Raw genomic sequence first — 18,097 nt, 5'->3', positions numbered from 1 at the left:
AGAAAACAACCACAGGAGGATGCATGTTTTTATCTGGAAGTTGGCCTTTTCCCCAGGGCATTAGCAAACAATGAGACTGAGGGACTGACTTTCAAAAATAGAGCCAAGACTTGCAGAAGTTGAAATTGAAGGTTATAACTCAATTCCCAGGACTAAGAGTGTCTGTTTCATGCTACTCATATTATTAGGGCTGCATTTTTACCACATAGAATCATCGTGTGGAATACTGGAATTATTATGCATTTTTTCTGCACATTATACACTTTTGAGTTCACAGTCTCTGTCCCCTCTACCCCGACTGGGGAGAGGGACGCTCAGGGAAGGGATTAGGTGACACATCCATACTCAGATGATAGCTGAGAGCTGGTGAAACCCTTCAGTGGACTTCACAACTCCAGCGCTGGCTGGGAGGGTAGTTGCAGCTAAATAAGTTCCGGGAGGCTATTGCTGCTGGTCCCCTGTATGAAACATTTCCATCTGCAGTAACCTCATCAGGTCTCCTCCTTTATGCAGCTTCTCCACCTCATGGTGAGGCAGAGACGGGGAAAGCGTGTCTCACCCCCTTCATGACAGGTAGCCCTGTTCATTCAGAGCCTCTGAGTGTCAAAATCATGCAAAACAGGCTCTCAGGGCGATGCCATAAATATCCCATACAATGAATAATCACTATGGAGAGAGGCTGTTTCCAGAACTGTGGCACAGAGGCTTCTCTTCAGCCCCTGCCTGCCCTGATAGGCCACACCCTGCATTTAGGGACTCATTTCCAGGTCCCACTGCTGTCTTGCCACACTAAAGCCACTAGACTGGTGACAGCTAGGTGAGCCTCAATCCCCAGACCTACTACAGAGATGGCTGTGGGCTGGTTCACACCAGGATGAGCTTCTCTTGATTTTCCTGAATGTCCTTGGCCTCTGAAGTTCTGGTGAGTAAGGGATGGCCTTGCTCTGACAGCTGCCAGTCTCTGTGTCCTGGAGGTGGGTGTGCTCTAAGTAGCAATTCCTCAACCACTGGGAACACCTGGGATGATTGTTAAATATAAAGATTTCCAGCCTTTGTCCATCCAGACCCTCGACAGCAGAGTCTCTGGGTGTAGGGCCTGGCAACCTGTGTTCAGACAAACTCCCCAGGTGAGCAGGTTTCCTGACCGAGGGCAGAGCTTTGGACACAGGGTAAGATGATCTGAGGATGGGTGTTTGGGGCAGGCAGGGTGCTGCCATCTATGTGGACAGTATGGTGTCTTGGCTAAGAAGTGTTCCAACCAATGAAGAAGAGGCTCTCTGGGTCCCCTTGGGGTGTGTGTGTGTGTGCGTGTGTGAGAGAGAGAGAGTGAGAGTGAGAGAGAGAGAGAGAGCGCAAAAGAGAGACCTATAGCTGGGCTGTGCCCAGTGGCAGAAGGTGCCCAGACTAACCCATGCTCCTGATATCAATTGTGACATCCACGTAGCCATGCTCAGCGCTGTGATACATCGCCTCCCTCAGGGCCCTCAGTTTGGCTTTGCTGTTGCGGCTGGCACATAGGGGTGGCGGGGTTGTCTCCGCCAGGTCAGTCCCCTCAGCCAGAATCTCCTCCAGGGACAGGATATCGCTCTTCTCCTTCTCTGGCTGAGCAAGCAGTTTGCGGAACACATTCCTGTCAATCATAAACCCAGAGAGGAACACGCTCAGAGATGGAAGTGGCTGTGCTGGGGTGGGGGGCAAGGTGAGGGAATCAGGAGACCACGTCCTCTGGAGCAGAGAATGACAGGCCATCTCCTGGGTGGTGTTTCAGGGGCCTGACCATAGGCCAGGGGCTGTGGGGATGGAGAAGATGGTGGGGCATGACTAGCCATGTTTCCTGGAGGGCATCTTGGAGCTGAACAATATGCAGAGGCTCTTTCCTTTCAACTGTTAGTCGGCACTCCCTCCATCACTCGGGGTGATGTGTAGTAAGGTCTGCTGGGAACTCTGAAGGGAATACAGAAGGGAAGTGGGCAAACAGGAAGGGCTCTATTATTTTCATATGGTTTCTTCTTACTTCGTGACCACTGACATGATGTACTCTGATCCAAACTGGCCCAGAGTGACCTGTTGCTGTGGTTAAAGCTGGTGGGTAATGAATAAGCCGAGGCAGTCTGTGCAGATGTGTACTCCGTGGAGTTGACTCTTAGCAGAAAGTTAGCATGTGACGTCAACTCCGGCCAGGCCTGGGACCTGGACCAACTCCCACCACCCCACTGGGCCCCACATCCAGAGCTACAACGGGTCTGGGGTAGGTCTGGGAATCTGCATTTTTAACAAGCACCACTTGGAACCTTGAGGCCTTGGCCCATCCTAGCCTACCTGTGTCCATGGGCTGCGGCCTGGCTGAATGAGTTCATATCACCCTGGGGGGTTGTAGAAATTCCATTCCTGTACATGGTTCCTATCAGGGGATCCGCACCACGCTCCAACAGCAAACTAACCAGCTCAAAATTTCCTGCAAGCCCAGAGAAGGGGGTTTCATAAGAGAATAAAGCAAAAGTAAATTCACAGTCACATCGAAGGCCAAGGTGGAAGAGACACTTGGCCAGGGTCAGAACTGGCAACTCACCCACAGCGGCTGCCAGCTGGAGGGGCGTCTCTGAGTAGTTCTCCTCACCATGCTCCACTGAGCCTTCCACCTTGGCCCCAGCATCCAGGAGGAGCTGCAGAGGAAGAGTGGCCATTGAGATGCTTCCCAGACATGCACTGTGAGGAGGCATCAGTAGGCTGGTGGAAATCTGTGAGATGCAAGTGCTTCTTCCCTCCCTCTGGGTCAGTGACCACGTGCACAAGGCTGGAGGATGAGCTGAGGGCCTCTTACATCTTCTAGAACCTGAGACTACCCACAGTGTGGTCCATGCACAAAGCATCATCATCACCTGGGAGAGTGTTGGGAAGGCTGCCTGTCTGGCCCCACCCCAGACCTACTGAATGACAGACTGCATTTTAACAAGATCTCTGGGGACCTGTGTGTGCATTAAAGTTTCTAGAAGCACTGAGCTAGAAGTGCTGGGCACCAGAAAGCTGGAAGACTCCATTGTTGGGTCGGTTACACAGGCCTTAGAGGGCCCTGGAGTGGTTTCTTATGACCTGCAGACTCTCAGGAGTTCTGATGGACTTAGGGGACATCCTTGGTCAACCAGCACAAGAATCCCTTTCACAAATGGCTCTGGGGACAAGCTAGTAAATGCCAAGCTTTCTGGCCAACAAGATCTGTTAATAAAGTGACAGAAGTTCCAGAAGTTTTGCTTCTGATGACTCAATTCTGTGTATTCCCTAAGATAGCTGGGCTTCTTGCTATGCCGGCCCTCTTACTGCTTGAGTCACTCCACCAGCTAGGTGGGCTTCTTAAAGGAGGCAGAGATTCTGCCCATGCCAATCTCACTCGCTGTGGTACTGAGGTAAAATGGGGACAAATCTGCCATCTTTACTACCTCCCTAGGATTGTCCTGCACAGCCAGGCAGGGGCAGCACACTTGATATCCCATGACCAGCTGTATCTGAGTAGTGAAGTGGCCTGACTTCTATGTGGCTTTGCTTGGCTTCCCTGTTCCCATTCCTGATTGAAAGGCTGAGGATGCCACTGCCTGTTAACAGGTGGCATCTGTGTCCCCCAGACCACCATCTGACCCTTTCTTTCTTAGATTCCTCTGCTGGGAGGGAACTTGGCATGATATTCTATAGAAGCCAGCTCCCAGGGTGACATGTCACACACTCAATCTTCTGAAACATCACTTTGGGTCTGTCCTAAGGATTCTCATGACCCATCAAACAACAAAGGCTTCTGTGAAGTTTCAACACTGCTGAGTTGTGTCCCTGCTCTACACAGAACTCAGAGGTGTGGGCCATGTAGGGGAGGTGAGTTCCTGCCATCCCTGAGGCTCAGTACTTACTACGGGGCTGGTTGTGTCACAGCCTGAATGCTGATCTCCCTTTTCTAATGAAGTAAAGACTGAATTTAAGACCTAGGATGAACTGGATGGCTGTTCATCCCAAACATAGACTGCACATGGTCAGTGATCTGTGCACAGAGCTGGAGAATGAGCTGAGGGCCTCTCGCATCTTCTAGAACTCGAGACTACCCACAGTGTGGTCCATGCACAAAGCATCATCATCATCACTTGGGAGAGTGTTGGGAAGGCTGCCTGTCTGGCCCCACCCCAGACCAATAGCGGTGGTTACAGTGGGCCAGCCCCTCTGCCTGTCTCTCCCTCTTACTGCTTAAAGAGGGTGGTGACTCTGAGAGGTGCAGGATGTCAGGTGGTGTGCAGTGTTACTACCACGCCATCCGCACTTTGCAGAGAGATTCTTAGTGGGCAGCGAATCCCAGGCAAGCTTTCATGCCAGGAAGACCATGACTCCTCTGAGGAAGGGACTTCCTATCTGCTCACAGCTCACCCACACTGTCTCAGCTCATCCTTCTGCTGCCTTCTTCATTGACAAGGACCTTCATGATAAGGGCACGCCACCATTTTGGAACTATTTCAGAAGACACATGCTAAGGCCCTACCCTAGAACTCAAGATTCTCAAGAAGTGGAACCCAAGCAAGCACCTTTGGAAACACTCCCTTGGTGATCTCGATGCTTCTTCCCACTGGTTTGAAACCACCGGATTCTACAAAACACTGGAGCATGCCTCGGGGAGGCTCCAAGGTATGGACACCAGCAAGTCTCATGTGGTAAGAAGCAAAATTAGCAAATCCACAAAGTAAATACCCCAGAGCAACCGGAAGAATTCGGCAGGCTTGTCACTCTGTGTTTGGGGCTCTGTGTGGGTACTTGATGATTTCATATTGGTTAAAGCTTGGCCAAACAGATCTTTATATATAAAATTTTGATTCATATGATCTGAATATGTTACACTGAATTGCAGTTAACCAATATGAGTCTTGTAAGGATGTACATGCTGGGAGAGGCTTAGATTTGTGTCACGGAGGGGGTTAGAATTAAAGGTCAGATGTGGAGAGGGAAACACGTTAATACCTGAACTACAGGAATATGTCCATGCAACACAGCAAAAGTCAGAGCCGTCCAATGGCGGGTCTCGGGGTGGACGGATGGATATTTATGAGGAGTACTGACAACCTATAAACAAATTGAAGTTATTTTCAAAATGTGACCTTCACAATACTCAGGCTAGCAATCCTGACCTATCTATGGCTAGGCACATGGGCTAGAGATGTATAAAAAGTACATTCTGGAAGGTCCTTGGGAAATGTTGGCGATGCCTGGAACACCTCTCACCAGAATTGGTGTTGGTCCTGCCTGTGTTTGTAAGAACAGGTTCTGAAGTGACCCTCTGAAAGCAGGCCATAGGAGGACTGTGTTTTGGAGATGTCATCTCTGAGGGCAGTGAAAATATTTCTTAGTGATTCTGTGTTCTCTGTGCCTAACAAAGACTCCTTCACGTCTCTAACAGCATAAATGCTCACACCTGGGGTACCTTGGTGAAGCAATAGCGGTGGTTACAGTGGGCCAGCCCCTCTGCCTGTCTCTTTCCCTCTTACTGCTTAAAGAAGGTGGTGACTCAGAGGTGCAGGATGTCAGGTGGTATGCAATGTTACTACTGTTCCATCTGCACTTTGCAGAGAGATTCTCTGTGGGCAATGAGTTCCAGGTAAGCTTTCATGCCAGGAAGACCATGACTCCTCTGAGGGGACTTCCTATCTGCTCACAGTTCACCCACACTGTCTCAGCTCATCCTTCTGCTGGATTCTTGGTTGACAAGGACCTTCATGTGCTGGAAACATGGGTACAGAGTTTTTGCTGGTTACATTAAAGAATGAGTAATCTGACACAGTCAGTAGAGAGGCCTCAAAACACCCTAGGTCAAGAGACAGGTGCTGGGGAAACCAAAAATTGGGGAAGTACAAGATAAGCACCCCACATAGTTCTTCTCCCCAGGGTCCTTGGGACCATACCACCTCGGCAACTGTAGGTTAGTTGCCGTGCATGGAGGAGGTCCTGAACTGAGGTGCATGAGGTGGGCTGGAGTAGAGGGCCTGGTAACCCCATGAACTGAGGACCAAAGCTGAGGGGTCCTTGCAGAGATTTGTGTGCTACTTAGGGATTCAGCAGGTGTGGACAATCCCTAAATATCTGAAACTTGCAGGATCTGAAATGGGTCTGGATCCAAAACTATCTATTGTCTGTATCTCTCAGATGGTCATAAAATTGACTAATTAAAGAAATCACACTTTTAAGACCTCATCTAATTTTGGACCAAAAAAGGTTCCCCAAAGTTGTTGATTTATGGCTGGAACATGCCATTTGCTTTGATGTCTAAAACTGCCAATATCTGGCAGACTGGTGCTTCAGGCAGCAGAGAACATGGCAAAGAAAAAGAGAGAGAGAGAGAGAGAGAGAGAGAGAGAGAGTGAGAGAGAGTGGGATTTCACTTATTTACAGTTGCCATTCTATGCCAGATACTCTCAATATCTGTCCTTCCAACAACTGTGTGCACCACTGCAAGTGTTCCTCTATTTTACAGATGAGGACAGAAAGTTACATCACTTCCCATGCTCCAAAGCAAGTCACTGTGAAGGGGTGGTCTCAGAACTTGAACCCAAGCCTGTCAGATTCTAAAGAGGGAGGGAGGGGGACTGAGTTTTCCACTCTACTTCTTCACGGAAGCCTGAAGATTCACTTTAAGATCTATCAGCTCAGCCAACAAAATGAGCCAGCCAGGATTTGGTGCATTGGGTGAAGATCTGGGGGCAACATCAGCTCAGGTCATTGTCATCTGCTGTGTATCAGGCAGAGAGAGTGAGCAGATGACTTGGAATAGCTCTCTCGGTCTGGACTCCAGAATAAATGAACTGGTGCTATGAGTCAAGAGCTGGAGACCACTCAGCCCACCAAAACCAGTGCTCCCCGCTGCTATTGTGCCTGTTTTAAATGAAATATACATGCAGGTAGACAGCTCCTTAGAGTTTGGTTGGGCAGGGACCTTGGGATGGGCAAAATCTGTCCTGTGGTTGCACCAGGGCCACAGCCACTGAAAGGGCCAAACAAGGATCTGTTTGCTGACCCGAGCTCCCACAGGGTGGCTCTGGAAGGAAAAAGCCCCTCTCTGGGCTCACGGGGCCTGCAACCCTCTGCACCCTTACCTCCACATTCAGGTCAGCTCCGGCATCCAGCAGCATCTGCACCATCGCCTCGTCCCCACGGACGCAGGCATACATCAGGGGGGTCATGCCCTGTGGTGGTTAAAACCAGAGATGGAGAATGTTTACAAGGTGGCTGTGCTCAGTTGATAGAAACAACGGGAAGTCTTACTTGTGTGTGTCGGAGGCCAGGCTTATGCTCAAAATGATAAAAAGAAATGTGTGATTTGCATGTTCCCCCATATTCTGAAAGGAACTGACACTGCCTTTTCAACGTTTATCTTTGCTTAAGTTGGAGGGTTTTCCTATGTTTATTTCAGGGTACACTAATGCAAATGACTGATTTAAACTGTGGGCTCTTTTTGGAACTTTCTGGATTCTGCACTATTGGCTCTGAGTTATCTAATTGATGAACACCTTTTCCCTGACATTTTCTCTGTCATAACAAGTGTCCTCTTTGCTCTATGTAAGCTGCTGGTCAGTGTCAAGGGTAATTGGATGCCTCTGAGCATGAGGCATCCCCCATTACTGACATCTGGCTTGACATTATCATTTGCAAGCAAAAGGCAAGCAAAGGAGGAATACCATCGCTGCTTTTGACTCCTGTTTATGACAAAAGAACCACGGTAACGAAGGAAGGGATGGGTTTTTCAATCAAAAGTGTTGTGCAGGTGGCTAGTTGAGAAAACATTCAAGTTAGAGCCTTACCTCACACCATACACCAGAATCATCTCTAGTTTCACTAAAGATATCTAGAAAAAAATTTGAACCATCAAAAGATATCTAACTAGTCTTTGGATCCATTTTTAGGCATAAAAGTTGTGAAATAAGTCATAAAGGAAAATCATTCTAGCGTTGGGGACAGATAATTAAAAACATCATAAACAAAATTCCAAGGTAAACAATAAACTGAGACATACTCATTGCATTATAGCAAAGGGCTATGTACCTAAATATATAAAGAGTCATTCTAGGTAAACAAGAAAAACAGAAAAACTTCAACAAAGACATAAACAAAAGATAAGCAGAAGATTAACAGGGGACACATAGAGCTGGAGGGTGTGTAAAACCAAAGCTTCTGGAAAGTAGCGGAAGATTGAGACCTCATTAAAGGCTGACGCCTTTGAGCCACTACTTCCATTTAAAAAAGGTCCCTAATGAAATAGTCAGAGATTTGAACATAGACTTGTATAAGTATATTTAGTCCAGCATTATTAATAAAACCAATCAGAAGCTCCCTAAACTATTGGGGTATGGTTAACAACATGACCATTTTATTTAGCCACTAAAAGTGATTCCTAGAAAAAGAATAGTCAACAACACAGCAAAGTATCTTTAACACACAAAAATTGTGGAAAGCAAACTACAATGAATTCCTGGTTTAGAAAAAAATAACGTGTGTGTGTGTGTGTGTGTGTGTGTGTGTTAGTGTTCCTTATTGTTGCTTAAGAAAATTATTAGCTGTGATTAAATAAATAGTCCCTGCCATATCTCGCTGCATGAGCTACCCCTGTGAGAAGCAGCCCCATTTGTGCCTTGTAACCTTTCATCTGGGGGTCACATTGAAAACTGCTGTTTTCTGTTTGTGACATTTCTCCCCAACAAGATTATCTTCCTAATTGGTGGCTATCAGTGTCCGTCACTGTACCAGTTTCAGGATTTGGGGAATGTGGCCCATCTCTTGGTACCTGATCCCAGACTGATTTTTGTGTTTCTTAAACATACCCTAGAAGTTTGGTAAAGTTACCCTGGACTTGGCCTAAGCAATAACAGACAGATGGGCTGAGAACTAATTTTAACCATGCTGAAAAAAGCACAAAGGATGCAAACTAAATATAAATGATGGTCATCTGGCTGATGGCATTATTTCCTTTCTGGAGTAGTTCTATTTTTCTCTCTTTTCCATGTCAGCTGCAATGGTCATGTGCTGCTTCCATGAAGATGAACAAGAGTATTTTTATGAGACGTGTTAAAAGCTGACAACAGAAAGCAACCCAAGTGACCAGCAGGGGGCACCTCTGTCCAGTTCCTGCTGCTCCTGGGTTTGCCTGAGGAGGAGGAGGGGACCCTGCACCTGTTCACTCATGGTGTTGATCCCATCAGGCCCCAGCAGAGACACCGCCTGCTTCACCAGGTCCGTCCGCCCACAGTTCAGCATCCGGAAGCCCAGGTCCTGCTTAAACTTGGCTTCAGTGGCCACTGCGTCCAGTTTTCGAGAAGCGCAAAAGCAGTCGTCGGCCCTGAGGGAGGCAGAGATGGTCACTGGAGTCTAGTGGCTTCCCTTCAGTCCAGGCCCAGCAGGGCCCAGGAGCAAACTCTCGAGCATCACATTTGCTTTTCTGGCAACAGCCCAGTTCCTGGCCTCCCATGAAAACCACTGTCTTCCAGTGTCTCCTGAGCTGTCATCCTTTACGACACTGCCCCTGCCTTTTCCCTCCCTGCGTTCCCATAGCACGCCGAGCTAGGATCACAACCCAAATACTGAGTATCTACATGACTGACCCTCTGCTAAACTCTTTATGTGAGTTAATTCACTCAATTCCCACCCAAGCAAAGAGTTAAGTACTGTCATTATTCCTCTTTTAACTCTGCAGAAACAGACACAGGTAAGGGGCCATCCCAAGGCCACTCAATCCACAAGTGGAGGAGCTGGGATTTCAACCAAGGTAGTCTGTGTGAAGAGCCAGTCTGTGTGTCTACCATGTCACCTTGTCCTATTGTTTGCCTGTTCACCTGATTCCCCACATTAAGGCTGGCGCCTTCTGAGAGCAGGGACCTTGTCTATATGCCTCATTACTCTGTCAGGCAGCACAGCGTATGCGGAGGTGTTAAAAGATGTGAGAGAAATGAACACAGAACAGTGGGATCCTTGTAGTCACAACAGAACCAGATGGAGAATGTGTGAGATGACTGAAAGCATAGATGGTAAGGTGCGTGGCGACGTCATCAGCCAGGTGCAGGGAGAAAGATGTTAGAACTGGGGCAGTGGAAGGGCATCAATGGGGTCAAGCAGGTGACACACACTCTGCTTGTAAAGGATGTTATTTCCTTCTCTCAGTGAACTGATCAATCAGTTAATTACTACATCAAATCCCTAATCATTCGTTGAGTGCCTGCTGGTGTGTCAAGGGGTGCTTTAGGTACTGAGACCACCATCCCTGCTCCGGAAGCCCACTGCCTGGTAGGAGGAAAGATACAGGCACAGGGTGTCATCCTCCGTGACAAATGCCAGCTATTCTGGACCAGATGTGTCTGTCATGGGAATATAAAGGATGCTGTATCACATGGAGCCCAGGGGACCCAGCAAGAATTCCTGGGGAGGTGACCCAAGCTGTATCTTAGGAGACGGGAGAAGAGAGGGCAGAAGCACTTTGTGCAGGACAACAGGAGCAGAGGTCTTTAGATGAGACATGGCAGGCTGTGGGGGGGGTGTCACTGTGCAGGTTGTAATATTTTTGGGTCACAAAATTTTGGGGCAGAGAGTTTCAGAGCTGGAGGAAGAGAGAACGGCAGGGCAAGGTCACAGAGGCCCTTTGCTTTCAGTCTTAAGGCTTATCCTTAAAAGCCAGCAAGGGCTGCTATGCATGTGGAGGAGGAATGCAGCTGGATGGCCAACTCTTGGGAACTTGGAGGATGGGCTTGAGGGGAGTCACTTGGAGAAGCAGGGAGATGTGTCAGTGCTGAATGAACTCACTGAGTGGACAAAAGAAGCCACCCCCAAGCAGAAAGTGATAGGGGACTGAGCTAGGGTAGGATTCTGTCTTTTTATGCGCAGATGTGTGTCTCAGACCTCACCTGACAAAGACTGGTGAACCCCCACCCTCATCTGGAGGCAGAGCTATCCCAAGGCCTTTCCTCCTTCCCCCACTTGCTAACTCAGAGGCTGAGAACTGAGGGAAGGAAGCAGGGGATCAAAATTCCAGGTTTGGTGCCTGCTCGTAACTAGCCTGCTTTGTGGAAGAAGGCAGGTGAAGTCAGTGACGAGATGAACTTTTTCATCCTTGGAGGACGTGGGATAAGTTACTGCTTGAGAATGTTTGTGGCACTGAGGCTCCTGGCTATCGGTAAGGTCAGGGTCTGGGGAGTGCAGCTGGTACTGGACTCCAGGAGAGCCTCGGAAGTGGACTTGACCTGCTTTGGGTTCCTGATATTCATCTCTGCTTGGCTGAGGGGTCTTGGGCCATCCTGGAGCTCCAGGAACCCTGGGCAGGAGCTGCTAACACTAGGAGTTTGATTTTGGCCACCAGGGGGAGCTGACGCAGTGCAGACAGACTCCTGGGAACAGACAGGGAGGCTAGGGCTTGAGGCAGAATCTAGTCTGCACACACTCCAGCAACCAGATATCAGATGAGCCCTCTAAGGGCCTATTTGTATGAGAGCCTTGGTGCAGGGTGGGGGAGGACAGTTAACAGAATTTAGGGGCCTACCGTGGACTGGGACCAGGACTCCAGGATTATGACCCTTCCATGGCAGATGGGAGAGTCAAGACCACCCAAATACTGTTTGCAGAGTCTTCAGGGAAGACAGAAAGCTATCTGTGTGGTGGGCAGGGCGGACGGACCCCTGGCCTGGCTTCACATGACACCAGATCCCAGACATAAACTGCTAGGGCACAGAATGGGGCTGTGCCATAGGGCTTCTTGACCCACCTCATGAGGGCTTTGAACTTGGGTCTTGGACAGGTAGAGTTGCCAGATTAAGCAAACAGAAATACTAAAGAAATATTTTATGGGGCATACTTATATGAAAGCATTGTCCATTATTTATCTTTAAATTATCTTTATCTTTAAATTTAGCTAGGTGTCTCATCTTTGATCTCGGCAAAGACAAAGCTACTTCTCAAGGGTATAGAAAGAACACACAGAGAAAGCTATGGGCCACCCCCCCAGTGTAAACAGTGTCCATCCTCAGAGGGGAGAGACGCTTGGGGTGGTAGCAGGATTCATCTGATGGTCCCTAAAACCAGCTCAGGAAGTTTTATGGTCGTAGAGTAACAGGGCAAGGTCCCAGGACACCTGTCACAGGCCTCCAGCAGAGGTAAGTATGAGGCCTGCGTTTGTTGGCTGGACCTGGATTGGATTACGTGCATGCAAATGTCAGGGAGGTGTCAGTTTTGACTCATTGTATGGACACTTTTTTCTAACACACTGCTGCCTAGGCTAGAAGAAGCTGCTTTAAAATTCAGAGTTTCCATGTTTGGACAAAGTTGCTATAAATAGTCACTGTCACAGAAAAAAACCCATTGCCATGTCTTCTTCCTTGTCTGTCTCTAAGTCCCTTCTGATAGCCTCAATGTTTCATGAAACAATTAAATGAAGCTTCCCATCCCCTGCAGTCAAGATAAGTTCCACATGACTGATAAATGTTATTGTAGCTATTGGGTGCTGGGCCCCATGCTAGGGGCTCCAGAGATGAGAGACAGAACCCTTGTTCACAGAGCTCACAGGCTCACAAACAGATAATTCCAAGAGCATCAGAAGTGTTTACCAGCTCCTGGGGTCCTTGATTTTAATTAGAAAGAGACAAATGGCAAGAAAATTACTGCAGCTAAGATGATGATAATTGTTACAGGAAGCCGAAGTTTATTGCATACTTCCTACTGAAATGCAAGTTCTTTCCAACCATGATCCAGGCACTATTTGGAGCATTGCTCCAGGGATGAGGAAACTGGGGTAAGAGGACTGCCTGAATCACAGAAGACTAAGGGATGACCAGGATTTGGCTGGTGTGATCTGACCTTCTCTGGTTGGTGGGCTCTGGCACTCACCATCATGCCCTTGTGTTCACACACCCAACTCCTACTATAGCTCAACTCTCAGATGTCTCTCAGGCCCTCAAATTCAGCGTATCCACAAGGAAACCGTTTCTATGAATATCTCTGCCTCCACCCTGCAAACTTGTCCTGGCTCACCCCATCTCAGCAATGGCATTGCTGTCTATTCAGGTGCTCAGGCCAGAATCTGGTCTCGTGTCTATATTCATTCCATCAGCTGTTGTTTTTGCCACCCAAATCCCCAGCCCAGCCACTTCTCTCCACCTCCATGGCTCCTACCCTGGTCCTGAGCACCACGATGGGAGTTTCTCTCCATCCCAACCTCTGTTACACAAGGTCAGGGTGACTGTAAGCGTAAACATGACCATGTCATGGTGCTGCTTAAAACCTTTCAATGCCTTCCAGTATACTGAGGATAAAATCCAGCTCCCCATGCATGGTCTGCTGGGTTCTGGTGACAACGGTCTGCTCTACTTCCCAGGTGCCTGTCCTCCTTCACTGTACCAGCAGTACCCCTCTCCTGCTTTGAGGACTCTGTCCTGCTGTTCCCTCTCCTTGAATGCTTTTCCCTTGTTCTTTGTGGGACTGCTCTTTCTCCTCTTTCCAGATAAGCTTGAATTGTACATCCACAGGAGGCCCCTCTGACAGTCGTTTTTCCACTAACATGTTGACCTCCCCAGGGCAGGACCATATCTATCTTGTTCTGTGCTATAGTCACAACAGCGCCCGGTGCAAACAGTAATAACTGATGGGGGAGACAGGTGCAATCAACCATTCACTCTTCTTTTTAAAACATGAATTACTGGACGCTGTGGCTCACACTTGTAATCCTAGCTATGTGGGAGGCAGAGATGGAGAATCATTGTTCTAGGCCAGCCTGGGCCAAAAGTTTGCTAGACTCAATTGTAATCAATAAAGAGCTGAGTGTGGTAGCGTATGCCTGTCTTTCCAGATACTCAGCAGGATAAAAGTCCTGGCAGACCCAGAGATAAATGCGACACCCTATTTGGAAAATAAATCAAAAGGGTTTTAGGCATGGCTCAAGTGGTAAAGTGCCTGTCTAGAAAATGTGAGGCCCCGAGTTCAAACCCTAGAGCCACTAAAAAATGAACAATTCAATTTTAGTTAACTATTAAAATTGTATATATTTATGGTGTGCAGCATGATATTTTAAAAGATGGTTACATGCGGAATGACTAAATTAAGATAATTAATATATGTGTTACTTTGCATACTTACTTGTGGTGAGAAGACTTTTTTACTCAGCGATTTGCAACTATAGAATATGTTGTTATTCACCACAGTCATATTGTACATAGACTTTTGAAATTTTGCCATTTTAACTGAATGTTTGTATCCTTTGACCAACCTTTCTCCTTCTCCTCCACACCCCCAGCCACAATCCCATTTTCCACTTCTATGAGATTGACTATTTCAGATTCCACACCTAAGTAAGGTCATGCAGTATTTTTGTGCCTGGCTTATTTCACTTAATACAATGTCCTCCATTTTCATTTATGGCATTACAAATGATGGGATTTCCTTTGTAAAGGCTTAATAGTTTTCCACTGTGTATACACACCACGTTTTCTTTACCCATTCATCTGCAGATGGACAAGTTGATTCTGTATCTTGGTTATTGTGAATAATGCTGCCAGTGAATCTCTTCTATGTTCTGATTTCATTCCCTTGGATGAATCCAGTAGTGGGATTGCTGTATTATGGTTTATGAGGAATGACATGTTTTCAACAATAATGCCTGTATTAGTTTATATTCTCACCAAGAGTTGTACAAGGATTCCTTTTACATCATATCCTGGCCAACACTCATCTTTCATCTTTTTGATAATAGCCATCCTAGAAGTTCTAAGGTGCTGTCCTATTATGGTTTTAATTTGCATTTCCTTAACCATTAGTGATACGAGCATTTTCATACATTTATTAGACATCTGTATGTCTTCTTTTGAGAAATGTCTATGCTTATTTATTTATTTTTGGCAGTACTGGGGTTTGAACTCAGGATCTCATGCTTCTTAGGCAAGTATGCTCTACCATTTGGCCCACACCTCCAGCCCTTTTTTCTTTAGCTTCTTTTTCAGGTAGGGTCTCACTTTTGTACAGGGTTGGCCAACGACTGCAATTCTCCTACCTTCACCTCCCATTTTGCTGGTACGTCCATGCCCAGCTTGTTTTTTGAGATAGGGTTTTGACACTTTTTTGCCTGGACTGGTCTTCATCCTCAATTCTCCCATTTGTGCCTCCCATGTACCTGGGATTACAGGAATGTACTACCACACCTGGCTCTTTTGCTCTTTTTTTTTTTCCCTTTATTTTTCCTTGTTTTTATTTCTTGTATTATTCCTTGCTTTTGCTCAGGAAGCCTGGGAGCACAATACTCCTACCTATGCATCCCACCTGCCTGGGATTACAGGCATGAACTATTTGCCTTCTTGCTATTGAATTGTGCTCCTCATATATTTTCTATAGTAACTCCCTATCAGATGTGTGTTTGCAAGTATTTTCTTCCATCCTATAGGCTGTCTCTTCACTCTGTTGATTGTTTCCTTTGCTGTGCAGCTCTTCAATTTGATGCAATCCATGGTCCATTTTTGCTTTTGTTGCCTGTGCTTTGGGGGACATATCCAAAAAATCATTGCCAGGAACCAATGTCACGGAGCTTTTCCTCTGTTTTCTTCTAGTAGTTTTACAGTTTCCGGTCTTACCATTTAAATCTTGAGTCTGTTTTGAGTGGACTTTTGTATGTGGTATGAGGGGAGGGTCTAATTCCATTCTTTTCCATGTGGGCATCTAGTCTGCGCTACACCACGTATTGAACAGACTGTCCTTTCTACCCTGGGGTGGGAGAGCGGGGTTCTTGTTGTCACTCATTCTTTTTTTGAGACAGGGTCTTGCTATGTGCCTCAGGCTGACTTTGAACTCAAACTTGGGATCCTGCTGCCTCCACCACCCGAGTGCTGGGGTTACAGGTGGGCACCACACACATAGCACCATTTGTTCAGGAGCACAGCTCCAGAAAGTACCTGTTTATCAAGAATCCCTCAGACACACAAAGTAAATGGACGTTCTGGTTACTGAACTTGAACCAGATAAGTCAGGCAAGCAAATGAAACATTTTTCCATGAAAGTATGAAAACATGGCTTTCTGTTTAATGTGATTTGTTAGAGAATTCAACTCTGTGGAAAACCATTCCTTGCAGCATTCCTGGGAACATGGTTTAGGGCTCCATTTACCCTTTCTGGAAAGTTCCTGAAGGATCTCCAGTGCTGTAAACAAACAGGGACCCCTGCAGCCTGAGCAAAGAAGTGTGCCTGCTTCTGTACTTGACTTATTTATGCAGAAGTCTGTTAAGTCGGTTTGTCCCTTGGGGCTTCATCAGAAGGTAACCAACTTTGTGGTTTTCCCTTTGAGTGGCTTTCAACACTGGAATAAAAAACCTGATCAATTTAAGTAAAGGGTCAGCTACCAAGGTGGTCAATTTCTCAAGTGCCCCAGCCTGGAGAGACCAGCTCAGTATATTCACCCCTTCAGGGACACGACTTCAGTAAGATGTCTTCCAGAGGCCTGAAGACCTGGGTACAGCAAGGGACTGGGATGCCTTTTCTCCCCGAGGAAGGCGGGGGCTAGTGCATTCTGCTGATCTCTCAGTGCCTCCTGAATGACAAATGCAGCTGGAGATGCCCAGACACCTTTATGCATTTATTACCCTTTAGAGATGTCATGAGTGTGAACTCTGGTTGCCTTGCTACTTGGGTTCAAATCCCAGCTCTGCTACTTAGCTGTGATCTTGGGGCCAGTTAACTTCACTGCTTTGCTGTTTGTTTTTCTCATCTGTAAAATGAGCTTAGTAATAATACCTTCCACCCAGAATTTTTGGGTACAGAACAAATGAGATACTCCACACACAGTGCTTAGAAGAGGACAACCTTTAGCTCGCAGTGCTGGTTAAATGTTAGAGATCTCTTATCACACTTGTCATCATCAATTACAAAGCAAAGCACAGGCTGTTTGGAAAGATTATACTGTATTTGGAAGAAGCAAACACAAGGCAGAGACTACAGAACGTGGCAATCACAGAGCTTCCTAAGGTCTCAAATTAGACACTGTGTCTAACAAATACCACTGGAATCCCTTCACCAGGAGGATGCCAGGCTCCCAGGAGGCTACTGCATTGTCCAGAATGGTTTTGAAAGCAAATTAGAAGTGATGACAGAGGTCGGGAAGAGTCTGTGCTGCATGCAGTTTCTGGAACAGTCCAGCAAGCGAGAAAGACAACACCTTAGGATCCTAAGGTCCTGCCCAACAAGACTCTCCCCTTTTTTCCTTCCCTGCCTTAAGATCAATCCTGACCACACTGGGCTGAAATGTACCCAGCTACTCTCAGCCTTGGACCCATCATCACTTTGGAAAGCCTGTCCCAGAGGAGGCGGGAGCTTGGATGCCAGCCTGTCTAGTTCATCCCTTGGCTCTGCTTTCATCAACTGGGTCACCTTGCATAGGTTAATCTCTGTCAGTTTTCTCATCTGTGAAATGGACACATTGAATTACTTTATATGTTTTATTTATTTAACAAATACTGATTCAGCACTTATTCCATACCAGGTGTATCATAAGCTTTTTTTTTTTAAACAAATGTTAACTTGTTTAGTTCTCATGATAACCACATAGGGCAGGCATTATTATTTTTAATCTATTTTATAGATAAGGATATGGGGCACAGAGAAGTTAATTAGCTTATTGTCTGTTTTCTGTTGTTATAACAGAATACCCCCAGCTGGGTACTTATAAAGAAAAGAGGTTTGCTTAGCTCATAGTTTTGGAGGATGACTGTTCTGGAGGCCCCCTTAGTGCAGCCTCTGGTGTCACATTATGGTGGATGGCATGGTAACCAGGAGCATGTGTGAGATGGAGAGATCACATGTGGGGACACAGGGAGCCAGAGACTAGGGAGGGGCCAGTCTTGCTCTTTTTTTGGGGGGAGCACTGGGGTTTGAACTCAGGGCTTTGTGCTTGCTAGGCAGGCGCTCTACCGGTTGAGCCACTCCACCAGCCCCAGTCTTGCTCTTTCAAAACAACCCTTTCTATAGAACTAGCCAGGGTCCCACAAGAACTACATTAATTCCTTCTGAGGGCAGAGCCCCAGTAACCTTCTACTAGGCCCTACCTCTTAAAGCTCCTATCTCTACAATACTGCCATAG

The 18,097-nt window shown here is 47.0% G+C and overlaps 1 protein-coding gene across 5 annotated transcripts in view; it reads right to left on the bottom strand.

Moving 5' to 3' along the window:
• The window catches only part of Abtb3 (ankyrin repeat and BTB domain containing 3), a 262,741-nt gene that overhangs the window by 28,304 nt on the left and 216,340 nt on the right, over positions 1-18,097 (bottom strand). For 3 of the 5 annotated variants that reach the window (XM_020183366.2, XM_074084306.1, XM_074084307.1), the window contains 6 exons: positions 9,181-9,346; positions 7,110-7,199; positions 4,984-5,085; positions 2,570-2,663; positions 2,320-2,455; positions 1,410-1,630 (listed from right to left, as the gene is read on the bottom strand). In XM_020183366.2, coding sequence (XP_020038955.1) covers positions 1,410-1,630; positions 2,320-2,455; positions 2,570-2,663; positions 4,984-5,085; positions 7,110-7,199; positions 9,181-9,346 — 809 coding nt within the window. The remainder of the gene's footprint in view (positions 1-1,409; positions 1,631-2,319; positions 2,456-2,569; positions 2,664-4,983; positions 5,086-7,109; positions 7,200-9,180; positions 9,347-18,097) is intronic. The other 2 variants (XM_074084305.1, XM_020183367.2) reach the window with 2 other exon arrangements.

The sequence above is a fragment of the Castor canadensis genome, chromosome 8, assembly GCF_047511655.1.
Source record: "Castor canadensis chromosome 8, mCasCan1.hap1v2, whole genome shotgun sequence".
Classification (NCBI taxonomy): Eukaryota; Metazoa; Chordata; class Mammalia; order Rodentia; family Castoridae; genus Castor; species Castor canadensis.
Note: the sequence above shows the minus strand (reverse complement) of the source record. Positions and strands in the feature narration are given on the sequence as shown.